The sequence below is a fragment of the Manacus vitellinus genome, unplaced genomic scaffold (genome assembly GCF_001715985.3).
Source record: "Manacus vitellinus isolate BGI_N305 unplaced genomic scaffold, ASM171598v3 scaffold_5_pilon, whole genome shotgun sequence".
Lineage (NCBI taxonomy): Eukaryota > Metazoa > Chordata > Aves > Passeriformes > Pipridae > Manacus > Manacus vitellinus.
The window spans coordinates 20,466,712-20,492,622 of NW_021940682.1; the positions used below are offsets into that span (position 1 = coordinate 20,466,712).

Below are 25,911 nucleotides of genomic sequence, written 5' to 3' on the forward strand. Positions count from 1 at the left end.
AGACAATCCCTTCCCTCGATTGGCTGGCGATACTCTGATGCCCCCAGGACACAGTTGGCCCTCCTGGCTGATCAGCCACTGCTGATTCATATTCAACTTGCTGTCGACCAGGACCCCCATGTCCCTTTCTGTGGCACTGCTTTCCAGCATCTCATTCCCCAGTCTGTATGTACATCCAGGGTTGCCCCATCCCAGGTGCAGAATCTGTCACTTCCCCTTGTTGAACTTCATATGGTTGGTGACTGCCCAGTCCTTTGATTTGTCAAGGTCTCTCTGCAGGGCCTCCCTGCCTTCACGGGAGTCAACAGCTCCTCTCAGTTTTGTGTCATCTGCAAACTTACCTAGTATCCCTTCCAGTCCTGCATCCAAGTCATTTATGAAGATGTTGAAGAGCACAGGGCCTGAGATGGAGCCCTCTGGAACCCCACTAGTGACAGGTCACCAGTCGGATGTCACCCCATTCGCTATTACCCTCTGTGCTCAACCCATGAGTCAATTGCTCACCCATGGCATGATGTGTTTATCCAGGTGTGTGCTGGACATTTTGTCCAGAGTGATCGTGTGAGAGACAGTATTGAAAGTTTTACTGAAATCCAAAGTGATTACATCAACTGGCTTCCCTTGATCAGCTAGGTGGGTTACCTTGTCATAAGATCAGGTTTGATAAGCAGGACTTTCCCCTCACAAAGCCGTGCTGGCTGTGACCAATGACTGCATTGTCCTACAAGTGTTTTTCAGTACCTCCCAGAATAATCTTCTCCATAACTTTACCAGGCACTGAACTGAGACTGTCTGGCCTGGAGTTTCTGCGATCTTCCTTCTTGCCCTTCTTGAAAACTGGGCCAACGTTTGTGAGCTTCCACTCAGCTGGGAGCTCTCTGGACTCCCAAGACCACTCAAAAATCCTCAAAAGAAGGTTTTGTGATGACAGCTGTCAGCTCTCTCAGGATTCTTGAATGAATCCCATCAGGCCTCATAGTTTTGTAGGGATCCAACTGGAGCGGCAGATCCTGCACAAGCTTGGGGTTGATTGGGAGTTGATCATTTCTTCCTACAGTAGCAGGCAGCATCTGTAAATTCCTCCTTGACCTTGCTTCCACTGGGCATACACCTTCCTTTTCTTCCTTATTTTCAAGAGAAGATCTCTGCTCAGCCAAGCCGGCCTTCTGTCTCACCTGCTTGACTTTTTTGTGGATTACCTGCTCCTGTGCCCTTAGGAGGTGATGTTTGAAAAGTGACCAGCACTGATGGACTCTGGCACCTGCAAAAACATTTTACCAGGGGACCTTAGTTCTTGAGACTGAGATCTTTGATATTCACATGAGCAATGAAGACACATAGTTTTAGTTTTTGATGGTGCAGTTTGAAGAGGTTATTAAATATATTCTTTTTTCCCAGTGGTTGCTATTACTATTCTCAGAAGTTTCTAGAAATAAAAACAACACTCAGATCTATTCTTTAGCGACTGTCAGTAAAAAGGCATCATAGTGTAAATTCACTATTATTATAATGACTATAAAATGAAAAATTACTAAAAATGCTTCTGGCAATACTGGTTCTTCATGTATTTTACCACCTACAAAATAACTACCTAATTCATCATACAAAACTGTATATAATAACTGTATACATAATTTTTACACATTTCAACTCAATAACAAATTAAAAGAGACACCATTATGATGATGGAATAACAATGGCCTATTTTATAAATTTGTTTTTTTCGTGGAATTTATGTGTAGCACTGAGCATTGTTTGTTGTTCTTCAACCAGTCAGGGTAAAATAGTCGAGTTTAAGGAGAGATTTATTTTTTTTTTAAAGAAACTAATAAATCAGTTCATTGCATATTTATCTTTCGTTTCTTTACATAAGAACCAAGCAGCATACAAAAGTAATGTTGAGGAGAGTAAAGGTTTTGTGGTTTGCAGTATTTTATCATCCTGTTCTTCTTTACAATGTACTCTCTCATTTCAGAGCAACTTTGCCAGCGTGAAACATCCACTGAAAGTGAGTTTCCAGAAGGACACCCCGCTGAGCAGTTTGCGGGTTTACTTCATGGATCATCACCTGCATGTGACCCACCTGAAAATCCACTCCAGCTGTACAGCAAAGTAAACCTGTGCAGTGGTCCGCTAGAGAAAAGCATTTTGAGCAAGAGCACAGTGCAGCAGATACAACTACGAAAAGAAAGCAGCTCTGATCCTCCTGTTAAGAAAAAAAAACCTCCAATTGTAAACAGAACCATATTTCATACTAAAAATAAACCAGTAGAAAATCATACACTGGTTGGTGCACCAAGGATAAGTGAACAATGGGTTATTAGCACTGGGGGATTTGTGGAGCGAGCATGCACACTTGGGAGAATACGATCCTTACCGAAGACTTTACTTGAAATGCATTTGTGCAAAAATGTTTCTAAATCTGATTCTAATCTTATCACCCGTCCACCAAATGACAAAAAAGCAAGAAGCAATTGGAGTGAACCCACACCAAATCAACAGTGCTCCAAAGGAAATTCAGAGAGAACACCTTCTTTCACATCAGAATGGGAAGAAGTAAGTTTTGTTCATTTTTTAAGTATTAGCAAATGGTCTTGTAAAGATGCTGTTATTGTTTTCAGTTTCAGAGATGAAATAAAAAGTGAATCTTTCACACTGCAAATCTTCAAAGGGAATGTCACAGTGTAATGCAGGGTAGTTCAACAGCTGGCACAAAATGCAAAGCATTTCTATTCCAATGCTGCCCACTCAATAAAGTCTATTGTTTCCGTAGTGAATGAAGTTAACCAGAAGTAATTCTGTAATTTGTTGTGGCATTGAAATTATTGTCTACTAAAGCCCTCACCACTGACACTAATAAAATTGGTAAAATCCTTTGTAACTATGCCCATTATTTACATATTTGCTAATTATTTCCCACCATGGCAGTGTCTGCCAGCAAGAGAGGAAAAAATGGCGGGAATAGAGAGTTACATTCTACAAACCCTCCCTGTGTATCATATCCTCTAACTGGTATGTAGCCTGTGTACAAAATGCTTGGCACATACCTGACTTGTGTGAAGTGGGAATACACTTATAGCTACAATAAATTCGGGACTATGTCCACATAAACATAAATGTCCACACTGAATTTGTAATGCACATGCTTGCTCATATGAGAGACTTTATTTTAGGTTTAGAACTCAATTTAAAATAATTCTTAGGCACCTTATGTTTAGCTTTTTTTCTCCTGTGCTGAATTTCAAGAATGTAAAAGGTTCTTCATAAACACAGAAGTTCCCATTGCATTGGAGTGAATTAAGAGGGTAAAATATCTTTCATGCCCCTACAGAGAAGTGAGCATTTCTCTTTAAAACAATTACACAGGGGAAAAGTATCTATCTCCAGGGTGCTTTTTCATTCAGAAAGCACACAGAGGTTGATTATGTGATTGGTTATTTTTCTAGAAAAAGGTTTTCAGCTCATCTAGATGTCTAATTTGATAGGGCATCTAAAGGTAGTTTCTGTTTTAAAGGAGACAGTTTCTCAGTGGAAATACATTAAGGATCAGGTTTCAATCTTCATAACTTTGTTACATTATTATAAAATCCTGTCCTCTAAAAAATTAGAGTCAGTTCCAAGTTTGCCTCTCTAGGGGAGCATCAAGGTTCAATTGTTCTTAAGAGTAAAAGAATGCAGTTCATATATATTAAAAAAAGTATGGATTCCCAATCTGCAGATTCTGTCCTAAGTGCTAGATTGTCTCCTGTCACCAGTGACTAATAGATACTTTTTCTACTAGTCCTAATATTAAACTTAGTAAAATATGCTTCTCTGTGTCTGCCTTCTTAGTCCACACCAGCGTTTTGATTCACTTTTTGTTCTGTCCTGTTCTTATAGAAAATAAAATAGGTAAAATGGTTTTGACATAGTAAGTTCAATGTGCTTTAAAAACATGTAAATAAGTTTTGGGATCGATGCAGTGCAGTTTCACAGAGAATATCATTCTGCAGTGTGTGGAGGGACAACAATGTTTCATACCTACTGAGTAGCCTTGGGGCAGATGAAAAAAAGGGAGCTAGGAAATTCTCTGGATATCTTACTTGAACAATTGCTTTAATACTTAAGAACACACCAAAAATATTTTTATTCATTAATATTACTGCTTAAATAGACCACTAGTGATAATACCTAGATGGCATCAGTATGAAAGGAACTCTACTGTAGAAAAAGAAATACTAGTTCCAAGCTTTAGCTTTTGCTAGCATAAAAATATTGCAAAATAAAAATCAAAGTGGAGAAATTAATTTTCACCTTTGATTTTTGCTTTTTTCTATTTTGATTATTGTTTTCTGAATGAGAGTAACAATGCCATAAATTGATGCATGAAAACTAGACTAAAATAATGAAGATGGGATCCATCAGTTGTTTTCACTGTTGTCTCTTTTGTAGATTGATAAGATCATGAGTTCAATAGATGCTGGAATTAATACTGGACTGGGGGAGATGAGTGATCACACTACAAGTAAGGAAAAACAACCAACTATTGTTTAATTTTGGTTTGATTGTCTATAGGGAAACTGTGGATAAGACATTTGTAAGTAACTCATTGTGGTGAAATCATTTGTAGGTATTTTGAATAACCATGAACAGAATCAATGTCATTTAATGTTAGAGGTGCATTAGGCCCAGCATCCTGGAGCTGTTGCTTTAAATAGCAGAATGGAGTTATTAATGTTGTTTTGAAATCTTACCAGAAAAAATACTCCATTAATGTCTTTGTACTGAAACCTTTCTTCTATGGGGATATTTTACAATCTTTTTCAGCTGAGGTTTTATTTGGAATGATGTGACTCTGAGTATATATAATCCAATAACTGCTGACACTTTTTAAAAGATTTTATTATCTAATGCTGCTTCGAAGAAATATTTGGCACAGGGCTGAAAATGTTGCTGACAGCCAGGGACTGGTGTTAGCAGTGATGAGAAAAACCTTCCCTACCATGGTGGATTCTAAGAACTGTAAGTCATGCCTAGCCTGTTGGTCTGTCAGCATAAACCTGTGCAACTGTGCTGATAAGAATTTTGAAATCATTTTACTACATCTTCTCCCTAACTCATGGAAAGAAAACTTACTTGAATGTCTGAATAATTTAGCGTGGGGCAAAGCAATGTTAACTCGCCTGTACTCCCCTGCTAAAAATTGCATTGGGTTTATGTATTGGGCAGGAGGTTATGTACCTTATTGCTTAAAATTTGAAAAGGAATATATTTTAACATCTGTCCATTTTATGGAACTTTATATGTATATAGGATGAAACTGTGTCTCATCAATTAAATAGAATTGACACAGCTATTTTCACTTGTACAGTGAAAAGGGACTCTAGGTAAAAGAGAAAACTGATTTGTATACAAATATAATTGCAGATAAAACAAGCAGATTCAGATTGGTTTTTTCCTAAAAATAATAAAGGGCAATATAATGAAAAGTGCTAGACATGTACTGGCAGTCTGTTCTTTGGTTCTGAAACTTACAAGTTTCAAAAGTAGAATTATTCATAGACAAACTCTAGGTTAGGAGATAGTTAATAATTTCTGAATGTATTATAAGTAATTCAGGATTTGTTGCTTATTATATTTTATCATGGTAGTTGTATTGGGTCAGTTCGAGATGGAGTTCATTTTTGCACAGCAGCACTCATAGTGCTGTACTTTGCTTTGGTAGCTAGAAAGGTGTTCACCTTTAAAACACCCCAGTGTTTGGCTGCTGCTGAGCAGTGCTTGCACAGCACCAAGGCTGCCTCTCCAACATTCCTCCCTCTTGGGAGGGGACATAGCCAGGACAGGTGACCCAAGCTGCAGAGGGATATTCCATACCATACAGTGTCTGCTCAGCAATAAAAGCTAAGAAAAAGAAGGAGGAGCTGGATATCACCTGCAGATGAGAAGTAGACCATAAATAGTTTCCCTTTGGTTTCACATAGGCCTTTGCTTTTGCTTTATTAAACTGCCTTTATCTTGACCCAAAAGGAATGGTTTTCCATCTCATTTGCTCCCCTGCCCTGTCCTGCTGAGGAGGGCAGTGATAGAACAGCTTGGTGGATACCTGGCATCCAACCAAGGTCAGCTTACCACAGTAGTACACAGGCACCAAAGGTAAAGTCAGGCATCCATTAAGAAGTTGCACAGCACGTAGGAGGTATGAAAAGGAGACAAAAGCAACAGTATGTGTATGCAAAGTTGCATAACTTAGTGATGTGTAAATACCACTCTCTCCATTCCTCTGACCACTGCTTTTCTTTTTCTACTTTTTTAAGATCAAAATATATCTCACAGCTCTTATCTTCAGCCATTTTGTGGCTTCTATGGCATGCATTATTTTTCTTGGCATTCAAACATGGCATTTGGTGTTTCAGCTCTTTCAGCTGGCAGATCTGTTCTTTGCTTCACTATTTCTTTTCCCAGAGTGGACACTGAGTCTCAGCTTACTTTCTATTCAGTGTGAAGCTTTTTGAAGACCAGCATTTTTTCTTTTCTGTCAACTCCTTTAGCTAGTTTAGGATGATAATTTGACTTTGATCTTAATTAAGAAATCAAGCTACAATCAATCAAAATACAACTGTTTCTTTAAATTTCATACTTTTGCTTATATGCAGATTGCAATAAACACCTGCTTTCTGCTGTAGACCTGACTATATGCAGCTTCACATGTATGTCTTCCACTTTTCATTCCTTCTGTCTGTTTCCAGGTTCAGTCAAACACAGTTTAGGCAGAAAAGCAAAAGGAACTATTATCATATCAAATGCATAATATGCATTGCATCAAACATTTTATACTTCAAGTATATTGTTATTTTCATTACCTAAGTAATAATCAAGTAATTGGTTATCTAGGAGGAAGTAAGGAATTTTCATTTCTCACTGTTTGGAGGCTGGAGTAACCAATCAAGTAGGGCCTTATTACACTGATGTTTACATATTTAAGAGTAGATTTTTACTTGACTTTAGATTTTAGCTCATGTTATGCCTATGCTTAGGAATAAAAAACTAAGTAGTATGGTATCACATAATATAATTTTGAAATAATTCATCAGTTTATATATAAATATGAGTTTTGATAGTTTTACTTGAATACATGTATAAAAAGATAATACACTAAAGCTTAATGTTTTTAATGTTCAGAGAGTATAAATCAAAGAGACTTCTAGTGTTGAACTGAAAACATCTAGATTATTAACAGTGTTCAGAAAACTTCACTTGTCTAATAACTTTTTAGCAAATAGCAGAATTTCTGATAATACTGAAGAGCGAATGTAGCTTCAGATGGAATGCTTCATTTTAGTATTTGCTTAATCCTGTAATTCATATTATACTTTAGTTTTTTAACTGCCAGTAAAAACAAAAGTGTATAAAAGTATATAAAAAGTATATAAAATTTAAACACAATCATGAAGAGCTCCTTGTACATAATATCTCATTCTCAGTAAAAAATATTTGAGAGGAAATGTGTCATATACTCATGATTCAGTAGCTATATTTAGAATTAGACAATGATGACATCTTGTGATGAAATTCTTGAATGGATTTGCCAGATCTTTGGGCTATATTTTCCTACTGGTGACATGTGGAAAGACTGCCCTTAGCTTACTAGGGAAATCTCTTAAGAAGCAAGTAGAGGAGCACTGAAAGAAGAGATTCAAAACTGACTGAGTATGGTGATGAGGACTTCACAGCATGCATTTGGAAACAAAAAAAATTGAAGCAGACTTTTCAGTTGGTAGCAGTACAGGTACTGGAGGAATAAACTTAAAACTACAGAGAGGAAGCTGGCTGTTGATGTCCTCTGAGAGCATGTAGCATTCAACAGCTGAATAACTTAATGCTGAAGTCAAAAGAAAAAGTGCTGACCAGGAAACACGTAAGAACCAATTTCAACAATAACAGACCAAAACCCCCAAACACTAGCCCAAGGAATACAGAACCTCTTGGTAATAGAGGAAATGAAAGATGCTGCTGGCAAGTGATGTTCTACTGAAGCTAATGTGGAAACATCTATGCCACCTGACACTTAAATTATGGCTGATTTGTTTCTTCACAAGAGTCAAATTTTGCCACAGCTGTTTATTGGGAAAGAAATTACATTACTGCCTAGAAAAAAAAGGCTCAAAAAGGTAGATGTCAATAAAATTCAGAGAATTTATTTTAAAAAAATCTCTAGGGTGCAAGTTAAAGAGAAATCTGTGGGCTTTTCAACAGAACTCTGCTAAAGACCATAGTTATAAGCTTCACCAATGGGAAGAAAAGAAAGTGTAAAAGACCAGCTTAGTTAAATTTTCATCTCTTCTTACAACTTAGGCATAATGAGGAAAATTTCTCTCTTTACTAAGCATGGTCGAATAACATGCATGTAGAGAAAAGTCAGAAGTGCCAAAGCACTCAGTGAGATGCAACTAGCAAGAGAAATTTAAGATTTAATATAACATGCATATATCAGTACATTAATAGACAGAGGAACAAAGAAATCTTCAGCACCTAAGAGAGGTACTGCAGGAAAGGAAAACCTGCTTGGAGTAAGGTTTTTTTGCAGAGAAGGCAAAAACATACAGTGATTTTTTTATTACACATGTTTATTGAAGAGGTCTTCAGTGAACATATGACATGCAGTTAATCCTAGAAGTAGAACCTCAACTGTAGATAAGGAAGGAACAGATTATATAGGTTAGGGATCTTACAACTTATTTAATGAACTTCAATTTGTGTTACATAGCTGTCTGAAAAACTTAGTTCTGTTAGTTCTGTGAGAATTCTTGGAGGATGGTATCAGGTACCAAAAGACTAAACACGAATGACATTGAACTTATCTGTAAAAGAGGAAAGGAAGGAGAATGTGGGGAATTATTTTCAATTCACAGAAAAGTCAATGAACATATAAACTACTTAAAGTAGCTAGAAAATAAAAAAGAAATACGTAAGAGGCAATATGGATTTGCCAAGTGCAAACATATTAAAGCAATCTAATTCCATTCTAGGAGTGGCTATCAGATTTTGTAGGTAACAAAAGAACAGTAGATGTCCAGTATTTGGACTTTAGTTAAGGTTTTGACATTGTCTCATGTGGTTTTTTTGTAAATTAATTAAGAAAGCATGAGCTTGATGGAAATGATGGTAGGTCAGATAGATGAATCTTACTCGTGATGGCTGAATTCAGGCTTCAGGAATGTAGGGCTGCATTGAGTACATCTGAGCCACTAATACTGAGTTAGATAAGCAGGCACTTTGTTATTGTTTATCATATCTAAATGCCTGAAGCATGGCAAATGGCACTGGAAGTTCCTTAGAGGACCTCCTCAGATGTAGCTGTCTAAAACTAGCTAAAATGAAGCTTCCCCTCATATCCCCAGGACAAAATTATGAAGGCGATATATTGAAGCATCCAAAAGATTATTAAGGAGATTATAACCTTGGTTACATTTAGCAACATCTTGAAGACTTTTGAGTATTTGCTAGAATGAAAAGAATAATGGTTGGGGGATAACTGCCCTTGGCCTGAGTCTGAATGGAAATGTTCACTGTTTTAAATCCCTTTGCGTCTATTTTGTAATGATTCTGTGACTACTGTAATAACATGATTTAGAAGGAACATGTCTACAAGGTAAAGTAAAAAGAAGAAATACTACAATTTGATATTTTCTTTGCCTACAATTTTTTCTCTATAATAAAAAGTGTTTCAAGACATGTGTAGCAGTATTTCTGTGTTAGTTGAAGCTTGGTAGCTGTTCAGAGGTTTGTTATTCAGAGTTTACTTATATTTGCAAATCACTTGAAAGGGAATAATCAAAAAATATTCTACTTCAGAAAAAAAATTTAACGTGGGTTATGGATATCATATCATCATCATGATTAAATCTAGAATTGTTTCAAATCAGAGCAATTAAAATAATGACTAAGGAAATAATTGTTGAAGGTCATTCCACATCAAAATAATCTACAATCGTTTTAGCACTGTGCTGGGCTTTTGAGAGAGCCACTTCTGTCAAATATGTTCCAGCATATGGAGGGTGATTTACAATTTTATAATTCTACTAGGCATGAAGTCTTTTTTGGTTACTATCCATAAATGCACTAACCAGTTGCTGTGTGTATACAAGTGCACTGTAGTCAGAATTTTTTTGGTCAGCTGAGCGTGTACCTATCCTCAAGTGCCCTCATTGTTCCACCTCTCAGGGTAGAGTTTGCGGAATTATCTTCAGTTTCTTGATCTACAATTTTAGTTTAAAATGTAATATATGGATAAGCCTTTTTCTTACAGCTGATGTAAGCAAAATTCTTTTTGCATTTAGCAAGTTTATATTTTACTGAAGTTTTTTTGTTGCCCTTTGTGAGAACAGTGCCTTTTCCTCTACTTGGAGGTAATCCTAGCATCACATGCAGCATCTATGTCAAGTTCTTCCACAAACAAGATCTGATTGCTTTTTGATGTGCCCATTATATATTTATGTTTCTACTTCATGTAGAACATATTTAATGCCAGAGATTGACAACAGGTCACAGAGCACTGTACCTTTTGTACAGTACACTGTACCTTTTGTACATTTTGTAGTGTACTTTCTCAAATCTTTCATATCAGGATGAAAGTTGTAGACAGTCATCATACAGAACTTATTTTCTTTGTTTATTTTTCCTTTTCTACTGTTACGACCAAGGTTATTATTGATGATTTCTCTTTTACAGTATGGGGAAAATTGTAAGAAATCCTACTCTTCAGATTTTCAAGGGACATGAGTTTGAGCACAAAGTAGACATGACTTCAGCAGCCTAGGAAAAGATGGAATCAGGTGGGGCCACAGACAGAAAAGTTGAATGAGAGGGATAAGTGCTCGTGTTGTACCCTTTATATCTGTAATATAATTAGAATTGGATAAACCTTTGACTACCCAAAGCTACATGGCTTGGTTTACTCTTTCTTCCATCTGTTCCACTACCACTACTCAGACATGAAGCCTTCATCGTCCCTAGTGTGGTTCTGCCTATAAAAGCTAAAATCTCACTCAGAAGTCATCAAACTTTCTTAACAAATGAAGCCTTGTTAGATTGGCCCTTTTCTATTTGCTGCCATATGGTTGCAGTTTTGGCAAAGTGGTCTTCCTCCAAAGCTGTTAATATCCTCCCTCCTCCAAGGGCTGAAAACAGATAAAATATAAGTACTTAATTAAGGCAGAATTTTAATTGGATATGTGTAGGCATGTTGGCATAAGGCAGATTTCACAGCGGTAAGTTATATACTTGAAATTATATATTTTTATTGCAATTTAGTCCCTGTTTTGCAGCATTTATCTTTTCCTTTTTAAATCTCTGAGTGATTAAGCTAAGAGCTTTGATAAGGTGGATTTCATTAATAGAATTTAATAAAATGAACCATGCACCTTCTCATAAAGTGGGAGACATCTTAAGTTTTGAACACATAACTTTATAATTTTGCAGTAGCCAACCACAACAACCAGACTATAAAATAAGGATAACATTACTTCCCTCCCAACTTCCACCTTTCCTTTGAAGCTGATATGCTGTGCAAAAAGACAGAAATATCTGTAGCATCATAGATACCAAAAAAAAGTAAAAAGCAGAGGGAACCTGACTCTGTAGCTGATAGAAGAGGGACCCAAACAGAGGAAACAGCTTCAGCAGCTGGTCACTGCTCCCAGTGCTGTTTGAAGGCTCCTTATTAGGAAATGCAGATGCAGTCTGAAGTTTTTAAGATGCAAGTCTTTGAACTCTTTAGCATCAATTATAGGACTGCGCTTTAGGGAAGAGAGCCACACATTTGGGTTTGATTCTACACTTCCTTGTATCTTATTAATAACTGGAAAGTGAAGGTGGAATTTTAAGTTGCAGTGGTAGAACAGCTGGGGGGAATTTGTGTAAATGAAGTCAATATGAGATGTTATGGAAGGTGAAATTGATTCTTCTTTTAGGCAAAACTGGTTTCAGTCACACATTCTCTTATGGACTTTCTCACCCTCAGGACCCAAAAGCACCAAGGTGTGCATGTGTGCGTGGCCAAGGTGCCTGTCCATGGTCATTTATGTGCGTTGTGGTAGGCTGACTATTGCATTCTTATTGTATTTGTAGAGTTCCTTTTGATTAGAAAAAGTAAACTAGTTTTTCATAGATCTTTAGGGATCAACAGTTGCTATGATGCAGTCCTTTTGATACAAAATTTTCTTCAGTGACGCTTATTGATTTTGCTTTCTTTTCTCAGATATTTTAGGTCATCCTTTTGGAATAAGAGGAAGATGAACATTACATGCAGTGTGCTGTAATGTTGTTGCTGTAGCATATCTCCTGATAGGTTGTCTGAGCTGTTGTTTTATCAGAGCACACTCCTCCTCGTCCTGACAGAAATAATACTCCCTAGTGTTTTACCACTGGTAGCGATGTCCTTGGTTATCAGTACAGACTATGCCTTTAATTCTTCGAGGCACTGTTTCTTCTGGTGCTTTCACACAGATATTTCTATCCATGCATTATTCATACAAATCTTCATATTTCTGTTTCTATTATCTGCATTTCAAAATATTTGAATGGTAATTTAAGTGTATGTAATCATCTAGATTATAAAATAGTGGAGAACAGAAGCCATGTAGCTGCAAAATGTGAGGAAGAAATATTTTTGGCATCTATTTACTGAGAACATGATAAGTCCTAATGTATTGCATGGCACTGAACTTACCAAAAGATCATATAAATTCTACAGAAAATATCACATATAATTGGGTTGATGTTTTCTTGACCTCTACACTGTAAAAGCCTAAACAAGAGATAAAGATGCATCTGTTTTAATGACCCATTGAATCCCAAACCAAACCTTATAGACAACTGGGCAAACTGCAGGATAATTGTAGAGCTTTTAGCTGCTTTATAGTAAATACAATGGAAGTTGGATGCAAAAAGCTGCAGGCATTTACTTTATTTTCTGTTATTCATATATTCCTATTATATTAGTAATTTTACCCTGTAGTTTCATAAATGTAATATTCAGCTATATGCTCTCCATACACCAATTAATCAGAGGTGTGTTTGAAACAGCCTGCTACAAAGGAAGACACAGGCTAAGCAGAAAATAAAATAAAAATATAAGTCATCAGACCATATTTGTCCATGGAGTCTTTAACTCTGATACATCTTCCTTTTACATTTCCACTCTCTCTTTAAGTGCCTGTTAACATAGACCTTTTATCTCTGTCCATGCTTTTTGCTTTTTCTCTTCAGTGTTAGGCTTCTTTTTCCAAAACTGTTGCAAAGCAACTCAGTCATTATATTCACAGACTTAAATAAATGATTTCTGGTATATGTCTTCTAGAAGGAATAGAGAAGATTGATAGCAAACAAAGAAACTTAGAAAAATGGAGCTACGATATTATAAATATTGATATTCATCAGAGAGTAAATGTATAGCCTAATTCTTGTCAATTTAGGTTGTAGTCTACTCGTAGCCATCAGACCTGGTCATGCCAAATTTAGATACTCTGCAATAGGACTGCTTGAACAAAGGAGTCTTCTACAAACTCTCTTTTAACTGGAGGATTGACATGTAATTTTGACTGAATATGCTGAGAGTTCTGAGGTATTTCCCCACATCAGATATAATATTTTAGTGACAAAAGCATAGAAGATTCAGACCCCATTCCAATACTGATATTTTTTCCCTTTTAAAAAGTAAAAACTTTGGCAGTCTGGTCTGCTGTACTGATATTTCTGAGAAACCAAACTTCTTCCATCCCCCCCCCCCCCCCCAGAATACAAGTGATGTATTCTTCCTTGGAAAGTATATACTAAAAATTTTGTCAGATCTGAAGGTACTTATGTTTTAATTTCTAGAAATACTTATTCTCAGAAAGAGGAATAATGCATACCGAATCCCTACCATCTCTTCTCTTATTTTGTTATTAAACTAATATCTGATCCTTATGTTCTACTGTTAAATATGGTTAAAGCAGAAGTCTTTATGACCACAAACATGAACAATTTATGCACAGTTTGAATATACTACTCAAATCTATGAAAATTCAAATAGTGTACTTACCACTGTTTCTAAAGCCTTGTTTCAGTATTTTTAAAATATTCTCACATTAAATAATTTCTCTTTAGAAGAAGTGAGAGACATTGAGTTACAGAGAAGACAGGTATGTTAATAAGTAGATGTGTCATGATATAGACCTATACTATATTCATATAAACCCATATTATCTGTTTTGAGACAGAGTGCAGAATAGTGTGAATACACAGAATGCAAAACTCAGAAAATCAGATTTTCATTGACTTCCACAGTCATGAAACTCAGAATATTTTGACAAATAATAGTAAAATGGAGAATTAAGTAGCATGATGTTTAGGAATGTTTGGGTGCAGTGCTTAGAAGAATTATATATGTTTCTGTACAGAAAATCAAAATTAACTGATTAATAGTTATTCTCACTTTAAAAGTTTGGATATACATGCCTATGGCCTAACCTTACAAAATCACACTGATAAAAACAAATAAGGTTAGATCTCAAATTAATTGGTTGTGAAAGTTGCTTAAAAATATTACTTGTATTACTTCCTGGCTTCTATTGGTAGTAAATGGGTCCCTAACTCAAAAGTGGATTTTAAAACATTTCTGAGGATAATAATGTTAATGCTGCAATGTGCTCTTCCTGGTCAATTTGCTACTCTGTTGGACCAGTCCCTGAAGTCACTGAGCTGTATAGAATGTATCTTTTTGCACTACGAGGTTGAATACATTGCTGAGCTTTGCCCATCTAGAAAGGAGATAAAAGGATCAACAAAAGTAGATTGCAGATTTCAGAACTTGAGAAAAGATTGATTAAAACATTTTCAAAGTTATTTCCAGTAAGACTGAGGCCTTGGCTGTGTCTCCACTGAACCACAACAGTACAGGAGGGGTACTAATATTCTTTGTCGTTTCCACAAGGACAGTTGGGCTGGATTTCACAAAGTTAATACCAGAGTGTTTGTTGTTGTACCTAAAAAGTAACAGGCCAATGGTGCCCTCATTCTATAATGCTCTCATAATCATCCTACTGTAACTCTAGAGGTTGATACTTTTTTCAAGCCATGATAAATAACATGAAAAGAATTATCAGATTACTTGCAAGTTTTAGAAGCCACGTGCTTAGGTTCAGCTTTTTCCTTGCTGTTTAATTGGTACCTTGCAACTATGTAGCCATTTACAGATATGTATATTAATATTTTATTCAACTTATTTGACTAAATTCAACAGCATTTATTTCTAAAGCAGAATCAAATTCAATATAAGGTTGAAAAGTGTATGTAGCATAGGAATTAGCACATCAGTGGAGTTAAAAGTATCTGATGAAAAACGAAGCTTTCACAACCTGTGGCCAGGAAATACTTTAAAGGCAGCAGAATATTCCTAACGTCTAAAATAGATTTTACAGATTTACCCTTATTAATCACTTTATCATTTTCATATGTGGTTGCTAAGGGCAAATCTCTAAAACTTTGTACAATATCTCTGGTGGTGGTTTATATGAGATGATAGGGGTGTTAATCGTACAAATATATTAGGATTAGAGATGTTATGGCAAGTGAGACTATGATGAAGTTTATCTTTCATGAATTATATAGAGATCTAAGTCTACTAAAACTGAATTAATAACAGTTTCTTGAAAGTTCAGCTGATTCACTCATGTTTCCTTCTAGTAGTCCTTAGATTTAAATAGATAGGGATCCTTGGAAGCTCACATTTCTAGTAATCACAAGAATATCACATGCTAGTTGAAAAATCTTTGGCTTGTTATAGACTTTACGGCACACCAAATTGTTTCTAGTTTTAATTCCACCTACAGAAAATGAAGTAATTCAGAATATTGAACTTATTAAAGTGAATCCGTTTGCTTTCTAACCCAGACTGTTAACCTGATTTCATGATTGTACCACTAGGATCAGTATCTTCTTGTTTCATATCCCTATTTTCAGGAAGACAGTGTATTTGAATGCCTTCACGTCCTTAAAAATTATTTGCTATTTACTACTTACCACCCCTACATCATAACTTACGATACCAGGAACTTCACAAAACTGCTTTTCTGCTTTTATCTGTTGCTGCCTTTAGCTCTTTATTTTAGGTTATTGCTTTATTTCAAGTCTGGGATGGTTGAGGTTAAATTATTGATTGCTAATATGAATTTCCATTAAATACTAATAATAGCATTTAGTTTAAAGTGGTGAGATTTTCTGGAATCTATTTCTAAAGTGTATTTATTATTCATGACTTCATGCATGAGTTTAGATAAATATTTCTTATGAACTCTGCTGTTTGACTGCTTTTCTATTTACGGGATATGATGGCCCATCTCAGTTACTTAGTGCTACTTCTGTTCTGTGATAGGCTATTTGAAATGTTTTATAGAGTATAATTCCAAAGAATATATTATCTTGTCAGTAGACAAATCCCCTACTTCCATATGAATGTGGCATTTATGTAGAGACCAGCCATTCTTCTCAGATTTATGCAAGAAAGAAGTCCACATTTGTGAAAGTTTTTGAACTATGAATAGCAACAAATATAGACAGCTCTAGACCGGAGTGTAAGAGAATAACTGTAGGTGTTGGCTTTGCTTATTAAACCAGCTCAAGTTTTGATCTGCTTTGTAATATAGGAAATAATCATTAATATGTTAGAAAACATTAGTGGAATCAGTCTGATGGGTGTATTTTCAGCTAACCTGTACCTGTAAGACTACTTGAGCTCTTGCCGAGATCCATTAGTCTTGACAAATGAACTATGGAAGGAATGATTCCTGGAGTACAGTTTATGAAACTTGACCAGAAAGTTGCGTTTTTTTCATTCCAATTTCTAAAACAAAAAGCCATGCAGGACTAGGTACAATACCATGAGAGGTATTTGCACTTCTGTAAGCATCAACACAGATTCCTGAAACAAGATCCTGGGCTCCAGAGGTGGGAGAGTGAGAATAGAGTTATCGGCATGAGGGAGCTCATAGACAGGATGAAGAGGGTTTATATAATCTCATCCATATGCAAGCAGTCCAGTGAGTTGCCAGGGCTGTGCCAGCATGACACCCACTCAAGTAACATCTTTATTATTCATTGAAAGATGTTGCAGTTTTCTTTTGGTGCTGCAGAGCCTGTGTTAGCAGGGGATAAATATTACAGAAGGTCGTTATAGGGTTTTTGTGTAATAAAGTACGTTCCTGTTGAGAACCTGACTTCTTGTCAGGGAGCAGAGAGGGATGGTTGTTCCCTAAAGGCCGAGAGCTGTGCCCTCACCCACAGTCCCATGGGGTCTGCACCCAGTGGGCAGAGCCAGGTGCTGGTAACACACTCCACTGATCACCCCAGACAGGCCTCTGAGAGATGACTTGGTCCAGGGTCCATTGAGGGAGCCCAGCCAGGAACAAAGGGAGGCTGGGTTAGGAATAGAAATGGAGATAATGCTGTAACATGGGTTCATAATTCATGCAAGAGGCAGGGCTGAAGATGGGGCTGGAAAAAAGACACAATTTATGTCTGAGGGGTCTATCCAGGAGAAAAACTACCTACATCCATCTTGTGGTTAGGATCAGAGGCATGGCCAGAAACTGGCACTGCTTTGCATTGCTGGGGCAGTAAACCAATGGTCCCAGAATTCCCTGAAATGAGGTCCTGGGCTGTGGGCAGGGTTAGGAAGACCTGCAGAGATGCTGGGCATGGGCATCAAGGCCCATTGGTGCCCTCAGAGCACAGATGCCTCTGGTTTTTGTTCATTATTATAAGTTTGTTGTATCATATCAGTGAAATATGGTTGTGTCTGATTTATATATCATTATTTTCTAAAATTTTGGGTGTTCTAGAGAAGAAATAAATGAGGGGTAGTTCAGACAGGATTTTTTAGTAAAGAGTTTCAAGTTACTTCTGCTTCCATTTAAACATACTTTTTTCTAGTACAGATTTAGAGTATCAACTTTGCAATTAGCTTCTGGTTAATGTTGAAGAACTAATGCATGTAGCAGTTGTCATGCTTTATCTAATCTATACCTCAAATACGTAATCCAACGTAGTCTCAACTCTAAAGAAATCTCAGGGGGTAATTTAATCTCAGATAAGTAATTTCATCTTTAAATGAACAATTTTTTACCTACTTTAAAGGATTTGAAAGGGGAAGTGGGATTAAAAATTAAGGAAAAGGAAAAAGGCAGATGCAAAACAAAACAACAAATTGTTGTAGCTGGAGGTGAAGGGTGACAAAAGAGCAAGTGTTCTTACTTTACAAGGAGAATAAGTAGAAATGGGATAAGTAGGGAGCATAGAAAATGAATTATAAAATGAGGCTAGAAGAAACAGAGAGAAGAGAATTCTCTAATCGCCTGAGGAGTTCACTCTAAAATCTGGTGCATCAGGGGCAAGGGAGCCTCTGAACCCAGCTAGGCAAAAGAAAACAAAGTGTCACACTGTGTAAGGTTGAATCTGATTTATAAAATAACCCAAAGAGAAATATTTAGCCTTCTATCATGTATACTGTCAAGATTCAGAATTTCAAAGATATGTGTCAGTACTGGCATCTCATTTCTACAGCTCTCCACAGGACCTTGCAGAGTTATCAAATCTATGAAATTGTTACCATTTTTTATCAGCTGTATTTAACTTCTTGAGCTATGTCTACTCTTTTTTGACCACTTTCTTCGAATAGATCTGTTACCCAGTTCTGTGTTACCCAATCTGCTTGTTTGCTAGTCCAGTGTTGCTCAGCACAGAGCTGTAAAAATATTTGCTCAAATTTGAAATTACATAAATTTGGGTTTACGGTGCCAGGAATTATAGTGCAGAGGGTTGAGCTTGCTTAGTATTTTTAGCAAAACTATGTAATATACATTTTATGTATATTTATATACTCAGTGTACTAGTTTTTAACAGTAGTCTAAAATCTTTACTGAATTAAATAAAATATTTTGATTGGTCATGGTGTCATGTAAATTTTTGAGGGTTTTTCTTTTTTCTTGCTAGACAAAAACAGTGAAAATGATTACTCATGGGTGGTGAGTGTAGTGTTACTATTATCCTGTAGAATGTCCCGAGACAAGCACAGAAATTGCTCTGAGACAGTAAGTCCTTTTTTCAGAAAATATTATTAACTTCCATTGAAGCCGGAATAAGGATGCACACATTTATCCCTTGGATGTGAATATGATTCCTGGACAAAATAACAGGCAACTGAAAGCTCTTTGTCCTACCAAAGGAATTTGCATTAGATAGAATAATTTCATAGGATAGTGGGGATCCACTGAGACTGGGATTCATATCAACACTGCCTCCAGAGAAGTAGGAACTCCTTCAGTGCTCATGGAGAGGGAGGAGAAAAAGCAGCTGAATTCTAATTGCATCTTAATGGTGTCTTTCTTAAGTGCAATACAAGATTACAGTAATCTATTACCCTTGTGATGGCATTCAAAATGCAAAGAGACATTCCCTCAATTTCCTCCATTTCCCTTGGATGGAGAGGATGACAGAGGAAGGATGGAAGATGAATCCAGCTCTCCTTTCAACCCTCTTTCTCACAGTATATTTCATCAACCACCAAACTGTCAGAAAAATCCATAAAGGACAATTAAGCATAAAGACACTATTTCTCTTTCAGGAAGGCATTGAGCTGCAAATTGCTGGAAACTGGGAGAATGCTAGGAAAGAATCCATCTTATTCTTATGCTCTTCTGTAGTGATCTAATAGTAGCCACTGTGAATGAAGCTGATGAATGATGAAGCTAGATGAAGTTAGATGAGCTAGATGAAGCTGTGTTGTGATCCAATAGTTGAACCTGTGATCTTGTAGTGAAACATCTCTCTTCTTAACTAATTCTTGCAATTCAGTAGCTTGCATCTTAGATTTCTGTTCTGTAAGCCAGGGATATAAATCTGACTGAAGTCAGGACTAAAACAATGCTATATAATATAGTTTGATTATCCTGATGTCTTTAGAAAGAAATTATCCCCCAGATCAGAATCTGGAAAGACTAACTTTATCTCAAGCAATCTTGCTGCATGTTAATAAATAGCATATATATATTTATATATATATAGCTCGGCACTATAGGAATGACAGTCTTGAGTAGAACAACCTGCCCTGAGTCCTAGTCCAGTGGCTGTGCTCTAGAAAACAGATATTTTAATTTTCCAGTAAGATCTGTTCCTCGTTCCCTGAACAGGGTAGGTTCTGAAGGAGACTAAATTAAAGTTGCCAAAGCAATCACCTGAACATGAAAAATACTCTAACTTTGAAGTTTCTGTAATAAATACATGTTTTATGAAATAGTGGAGTACTTTGACTGAGCTGTTTCTGGGAAAATAATACATCAACAGTCAGAAATCCAAAGTTGTAGAAAGGCCAGTGGGGTTCACAAAGTACAGTTCACTGTTGACAAATAATCTGTCAAGTAAAATGAATTGTCTTTGTTGAATTTGTAGTTATAGTTATTATAGATATAGCTATTGTACTTACATAGTGGTAAGGTAGAGTTATAATCAATATTGATGTAAAAATCAGAAAAGAACTGTGAGGATGATTTTCCTAGTCAATAAGGGTTGTTCCATTAGCTTGATTAGCTGTGATCTGAGAGCTATTTTTGTGAGTTCTGAGCTACACGTAAGCAATGGAATGTAACCTTTAGATTATAGATACTAGATAGTGTTATTTAAATTCAAGCTGTTACTATTGATTTTGTTTTGTTTCTGTATGTCATGAAAAATGTCTCTAAAAGCACTTTCAGAGAAATATTCAGCATTACCAAACATGATCTTCCACAGTGTCATCATCATCCAAAGAGCCAGGCTGCTGACAGAAGTTACAGATTTTATGTAAGGCATCCAGGTTTTTCAGAGTTTTATGAAAAAGACCATTTAAAATCTAAGCCTTTTGAGTAGCCTAATAATATAACTGAAATGCATACGATAAAGCAGAACACTGCATACACTTCTTGGAACCTACTATACTTCTCCCATAATAAACTTTCTTTAATTATAGTGGCCTGCTGGATGTTAGGCACAGTTGTTCTGATACAACATCCTGTTCCTAGCTATTCTTATCTCCTCTCAGGAATGCATGTTGTTAGATTCATTTGTTCACTAGAACACCCTGTCATGCTAACTGCCGTAGCACAGGTTCTGTCACAATGTCGACAGGTAGCTTTTTTATCTGGCTGAAATAATATAAAGAGAAAAATTATATCCTGTTTAGCGTTGGATAAGGCTGAAGGCTTTAATAATAATAAAAAAAAAGTTTACAGCACTTACTATAGCATCCATTTCTTCTCCAGCTCTGCTAAACTCTCTACCAGCTTACCTAAATGAACCATCCTTTCATATTGTGATATATTCTCCACTCAGAAATTTTTTGGTCAGTAGCTACTGAAATTCTCCAGGTTTTGATTCCTTAACACCAGAAGTGTTTAGCAATGTTTGACAGGTATTTACCTACTAAAAAAAGAATTGTTTATAATAGTCTATTCATAATGACTAGGGGAGCACCTCCTCTAGAAATAATCACTGCAGTTCTTTCTTTTCCTCAGTCAAAAACAAATAAAGAAAACTCAAGAAAGAAGAATCCATATTGTTAACAGTACAGAAAATAAAATTGATGAGACCTTAAATTTCTTAGCATTTAGAGCAGATATGCCTTACAACATATTTGAAATCATGTGCTCTCTGATATCACAGATTCAGTCAATTCCAAACCCCACAATAAATATATTCTGAGTCCCCTTGGGAACAAGATGTCTTGTAGAAATTGTTGTATAGTGTACCAGATGGCATATTTCTTGTAGACATCACTTCACTGTGCTTCTTCTATTGCCTTGGAGAAGGAAGAACCAAGTGCTGCTATCTCTGCAAGAGACTTACATGTCAGTTTTCCTGTGCGGGAAAGGGTACATCTTTTTTGATTGTGGTATCACAGAAGGATTATCATGGGATTTATGTCCTTTGAAATCATAGGAAAGCACAGCAATATGTAGATGTGTTGCAAGTAAGACAATCCCATACAGTCAGTTTTTCAATGTCAGGACCAGCTTTAGGTATAAGCAAAGTAGGCACTACCTGCAGCAGCACAATAGTGGGGCTGGCACCGAGTCATAGACTAGCAAAATTAAGAGATAGCCTTTAGGCTCAAAGCAGTAGCTTCTGCTCTAGGTTACAACTGCACTGGCTCAGAAAAACTGTCCAAGCAGCCCCCCTGAGGTAAGACACCTGAACTGGCTAAAAATCTGAAGATCTAAAGAGCTGCAAGTTCCCTAATACAAACGTTCCTGTCTCTGTTCTGTACTCTCCTTTGCCTTGCTACAACCTTTGGCTGAAGAAGGAGCAAAAAAAAGTCTTGCAGATCACAAGATGCTTCAGCAATAACACAATAGTCAGGGATGAGGACTAGGCAGCAAGCTGACTGTGTTTCTCCCTAGTTTCTTTCCCCTTGCTGAGCAACCTTATGTTGTGTTGATGGATTCAGATGTTTAGTTACACTGGCAAAGGACACTGGGACGAGCAGCTATAATCATCCAGTGCTGGAGCCATAGAGATAGTTAGACACAGTACCAACAGCTACATGAGGAGATGTGTCTGGGGAGCCACTCAAAAACTGAATTTTGCCTACACTGTTGCTAGGCATAGAGCCAAGCACTTCTCATTGTTGGCAGCATAACTTCCATGCTGCTTATAGTAAGGTAAGGAAGAAGCAGTTTGACCATGAAACTAATATACTGATTATTGTCTGTGCCTTACTGTGGGCAGAAAATTTTTGTTAGTGTTAGTTAGGGTGACACAGTGCAGAGACATTTGTGTCTATGCATATATAGGAAATACAGGCACCAGTCATGTATAATCCTTTCAAAGGGACTATGCTTCACTAGATCTCTTTCCAATATCAGTTTTTCTGCTTGTGGGGGAAAGGGAAAGACAAAATCTGGATTCTTTTTTCAAAGAAGTTTATGATTTCTCAGCCAACTAAGAAAAATTCAGAAAGGTTTAATTCTCATCTTATTTAAGATAACTTTGTTCTCAATTTGCCCTCTGGAGATCGTGTCCACCTCTCAGATTTGCCTATTCAAGGGAAGGCCCCTGTATTTCAACTCAACATAGCCTACCTTTCTCCTTGCTACTGACTGGGCACAGCCTATATACAAAGGTATTGATTCACAGTAGAAAAAACTCTGCAAAATAGGGATGATTTCTAGACAGGTGTGAACAAATGCATTTGGATCTCCATGAGACATAGACTCCTATCAACTTGGTGTACCTACTTTCTCTGAGAATAAATTAATTATCCATTTGTTTATTTGAAGTAAATTTAGCTATTAGAAAATTCCTAAAAGTTTCTTCAGCAATTGCAGATTTACCACTGCTTGATAAGTCTTCAGTACTTTTTTTAAAGATCTAGTAAATCTTTCATACTTTGTGTAGTAGTATCAAATCAGTAAGAATACATGGAGTAACGTATGATCTCATAACAGACTTGTTTTGGGCAACTTTCCAACCTCATGGAAGATCTTCTATGGCTCAACTAAAATTGTTCTACAAAACATTATGGACTTCAGTTTGCATGAGTTGTTTCACAAATCCAAGCAGCAATATCAGAGTGAAAGGTCAGCCAGTTTTAGTCCAAGGACTAATCAGATTGGAGTTGAAACTCTTATAATATTCCTAATTCTAAATATCCAGCTATATTTCGGATCTGTTCTGTGACTGCTCAGGGATTCTCTGCATGGCACTTGCAGAGACTTTGTATTATAACATGTTGGTCAGACTATAGGTTTGGATTTCTATGAAACAGTTTTCTGCTATATCTGCCATCATCAGTCCCAAATGATGCCCTTGACAGATATCTATAATTTCCTTATGCCTGGAATTAAATTCCTTCTTAGAGATAGTCGTTGCTCGAGATCCACAATGGACAAGAAAAACAAAAAAAGTACTTAATGTGTTCAATAAATGAAGCTCTGCTGAACAGGGTTCCTCTTAGAATTTTGTCCTGAATATACCCATTTTCTGCCTTTTTTGCTAAATCCTTTCATCCTGTTGTGAAAAGCAAAAGTTTAGTACACATTCCTGTCAGAACAAAGGAATAAAATATTTCCATTTCTAGAAAAACTGTCTCAAAAATGGAGTGTAGATAGAAAATACATCATGAGGAGTTTGGTTTCTTTTGCAGAAAATGAACTTTGCTTTCATTTAAAATTCATCATCTTTTTTTTCAGTTATAGTTGATAAAATATACATCCTCTCTAGAAATCATGCAAATCTTATATGTGTGCTTGCTATCATTCACATTTTTGCAAGAAAGGATATAAATTTGCAATTTTATTTAGTAGAAACATTCTTTTAATTATTCATTTGAAATGATGACCTTTTCAAGTTGAATTATTATATATGTCGGCATGAAGGTTTTCTTGTGTCTTATAATATTTTATGGTTGAAGAAATCATGCAGATAATCTAATTACTTTGACTAAAATTGTTGTGCCATTTATGTGTTTTGCTGTACTACAGGAGAGAAACTGTGAAATGTATTCATTATTGATTCATTAAAGGGTTTTCCTATTATACAAGCAGAGATGCAGACCACTACCTATATTATATTAAAAGGGGTAAGGGGAAGATATAGTAAACCATGCCATAGGCTATGGTTTATATATTGCATTTCTTAATGTCTTGTGAAATGTAAAAATCTACAACAAACAGATATGTAAAGCATAACTGGTATGAAGATTTTATTCAGATTTAAGTGCTCTAGGTTGCTTTTGAATCTTGCTATTTTCTGCATTTGTTTTGACTGCTCTCATCATTCAAGATTGACGCTTGGATGGGTGTGTAGGAGGAAGCAGCAGCAGCAGGCTTACAGCTTGCAGACAAAAAAAATCTGCCTTATCTGATGGCTATTATTGAAAATGCGAGGTGTAGCCTAGGCTGGGTAATGAAGGGGAGCGAGCGAGGGGGAGCAAGAAGCATGGGGATGCATACTGATGAGTGTAGGAGTACTTGATAAAAAGAATTCTTGCTGCTGGCAGTGCATTGCTCATTGTGGAGTATTCCAACAATCGCATATAACGGAGAACAGCTTAGCTGACAGCTTGATATGCTTTTTTTTTTTTCCTCCCTACTGTATGACGTACTGGTCTGTAGTAAAGATTAATAACTAAGAAATGTAGAGCTGCGATCAGATCTTACGCTATATACTGCCCTGAAAACTATGTTTTACTTCTGACTTTTCTGCTTGCTGGAAGCATTAATCTGTCAAGCTGGCGGGCTCGTTTGATACCAACTTTTCCAGGAACACGATGTGGCAATGCCACCTCTCAGCCCAGGACTACCGCTATTATCCGGTGGATGGTTATTCGTTGCTTAAACGCCTCCCTCTTCACCCTCCTACAGGACCCCGATGCCCTGTCCAGACAGTGGGACAATGGTTGGAAAATATTGGGCTACCTCAGTATGAAAACCACTTGCTGGCTAATGGATTTGACAATGTGCAATTTATGGTAAGAAACCTTGTGTGCATAGCTGTGTATATACACTGTAGCTCTGCCTTTTTTGTCTGTCTCTTATGTGCTCATAAAAACCTTAGAGCTATTCTGCATTGCACTGAGATCTGTTTGGTGTTTCACTTTTCTATGTGTAGCTGAATTAGTATATAAATTGTCCTTGTATAAACTCCCAAAATGTACACATTACAAAATATTCTAGCCTGAAATATGGTAAAATAAAAACTGAATATTAAGGTTCTTTCTCTCCCTCATAAATCTTCAGATTAAAGAAGAAAAATGCACCATTCTTTTAATCCATTGAAGAATTTTCATAGTATGTAAAAGCTGCAAGCACCCCTTTCTGCAGTACATCACATTCTTACTTTTATTTCAACATTAACTTGCAA

At 36.5% G+C, this 25,911-nt stretch overlaps 1 protein-coding gene across 10 annotated transcripts in view; it reads left to right on the forward strand.

The window, feature by feature from the left end:
• The window catches only part of ANKS1B (ankyrin repeat and sterile alpha motif domain containing 1B), a 414,231-nt gene that overhangs the window by 195,566 nt on the left and 192,754 nt on the right, over positions 1 to 25,911 (forward strand). For all 10 annotated transcript variants that reach the window (XR_001921711.2, XR_001921712.2, XR_001921713.2 and 7 more), the window contains 3 exons: positions 1,976 to 2,556; positions 4,432 to 4,504; positions 25,413 to 25,519. Coding sequence is in view for 7 of the 10 variants with exons in the window: in XM_018080496.2 (XP_017935985.1) it covers positions 1,976 to 2,556; positions 4,432 to 4,504; positions 25,413 to 25,519 (761 nt within the window). In the remaining 3 variants the exon portion in view is untranslated. The remainder of the gene's footprint in view (positions 1 to 1,975; positions 2,557 to 4,431; positions 4,505 to 25,412; positions 25,520 to 25,911) is intronic.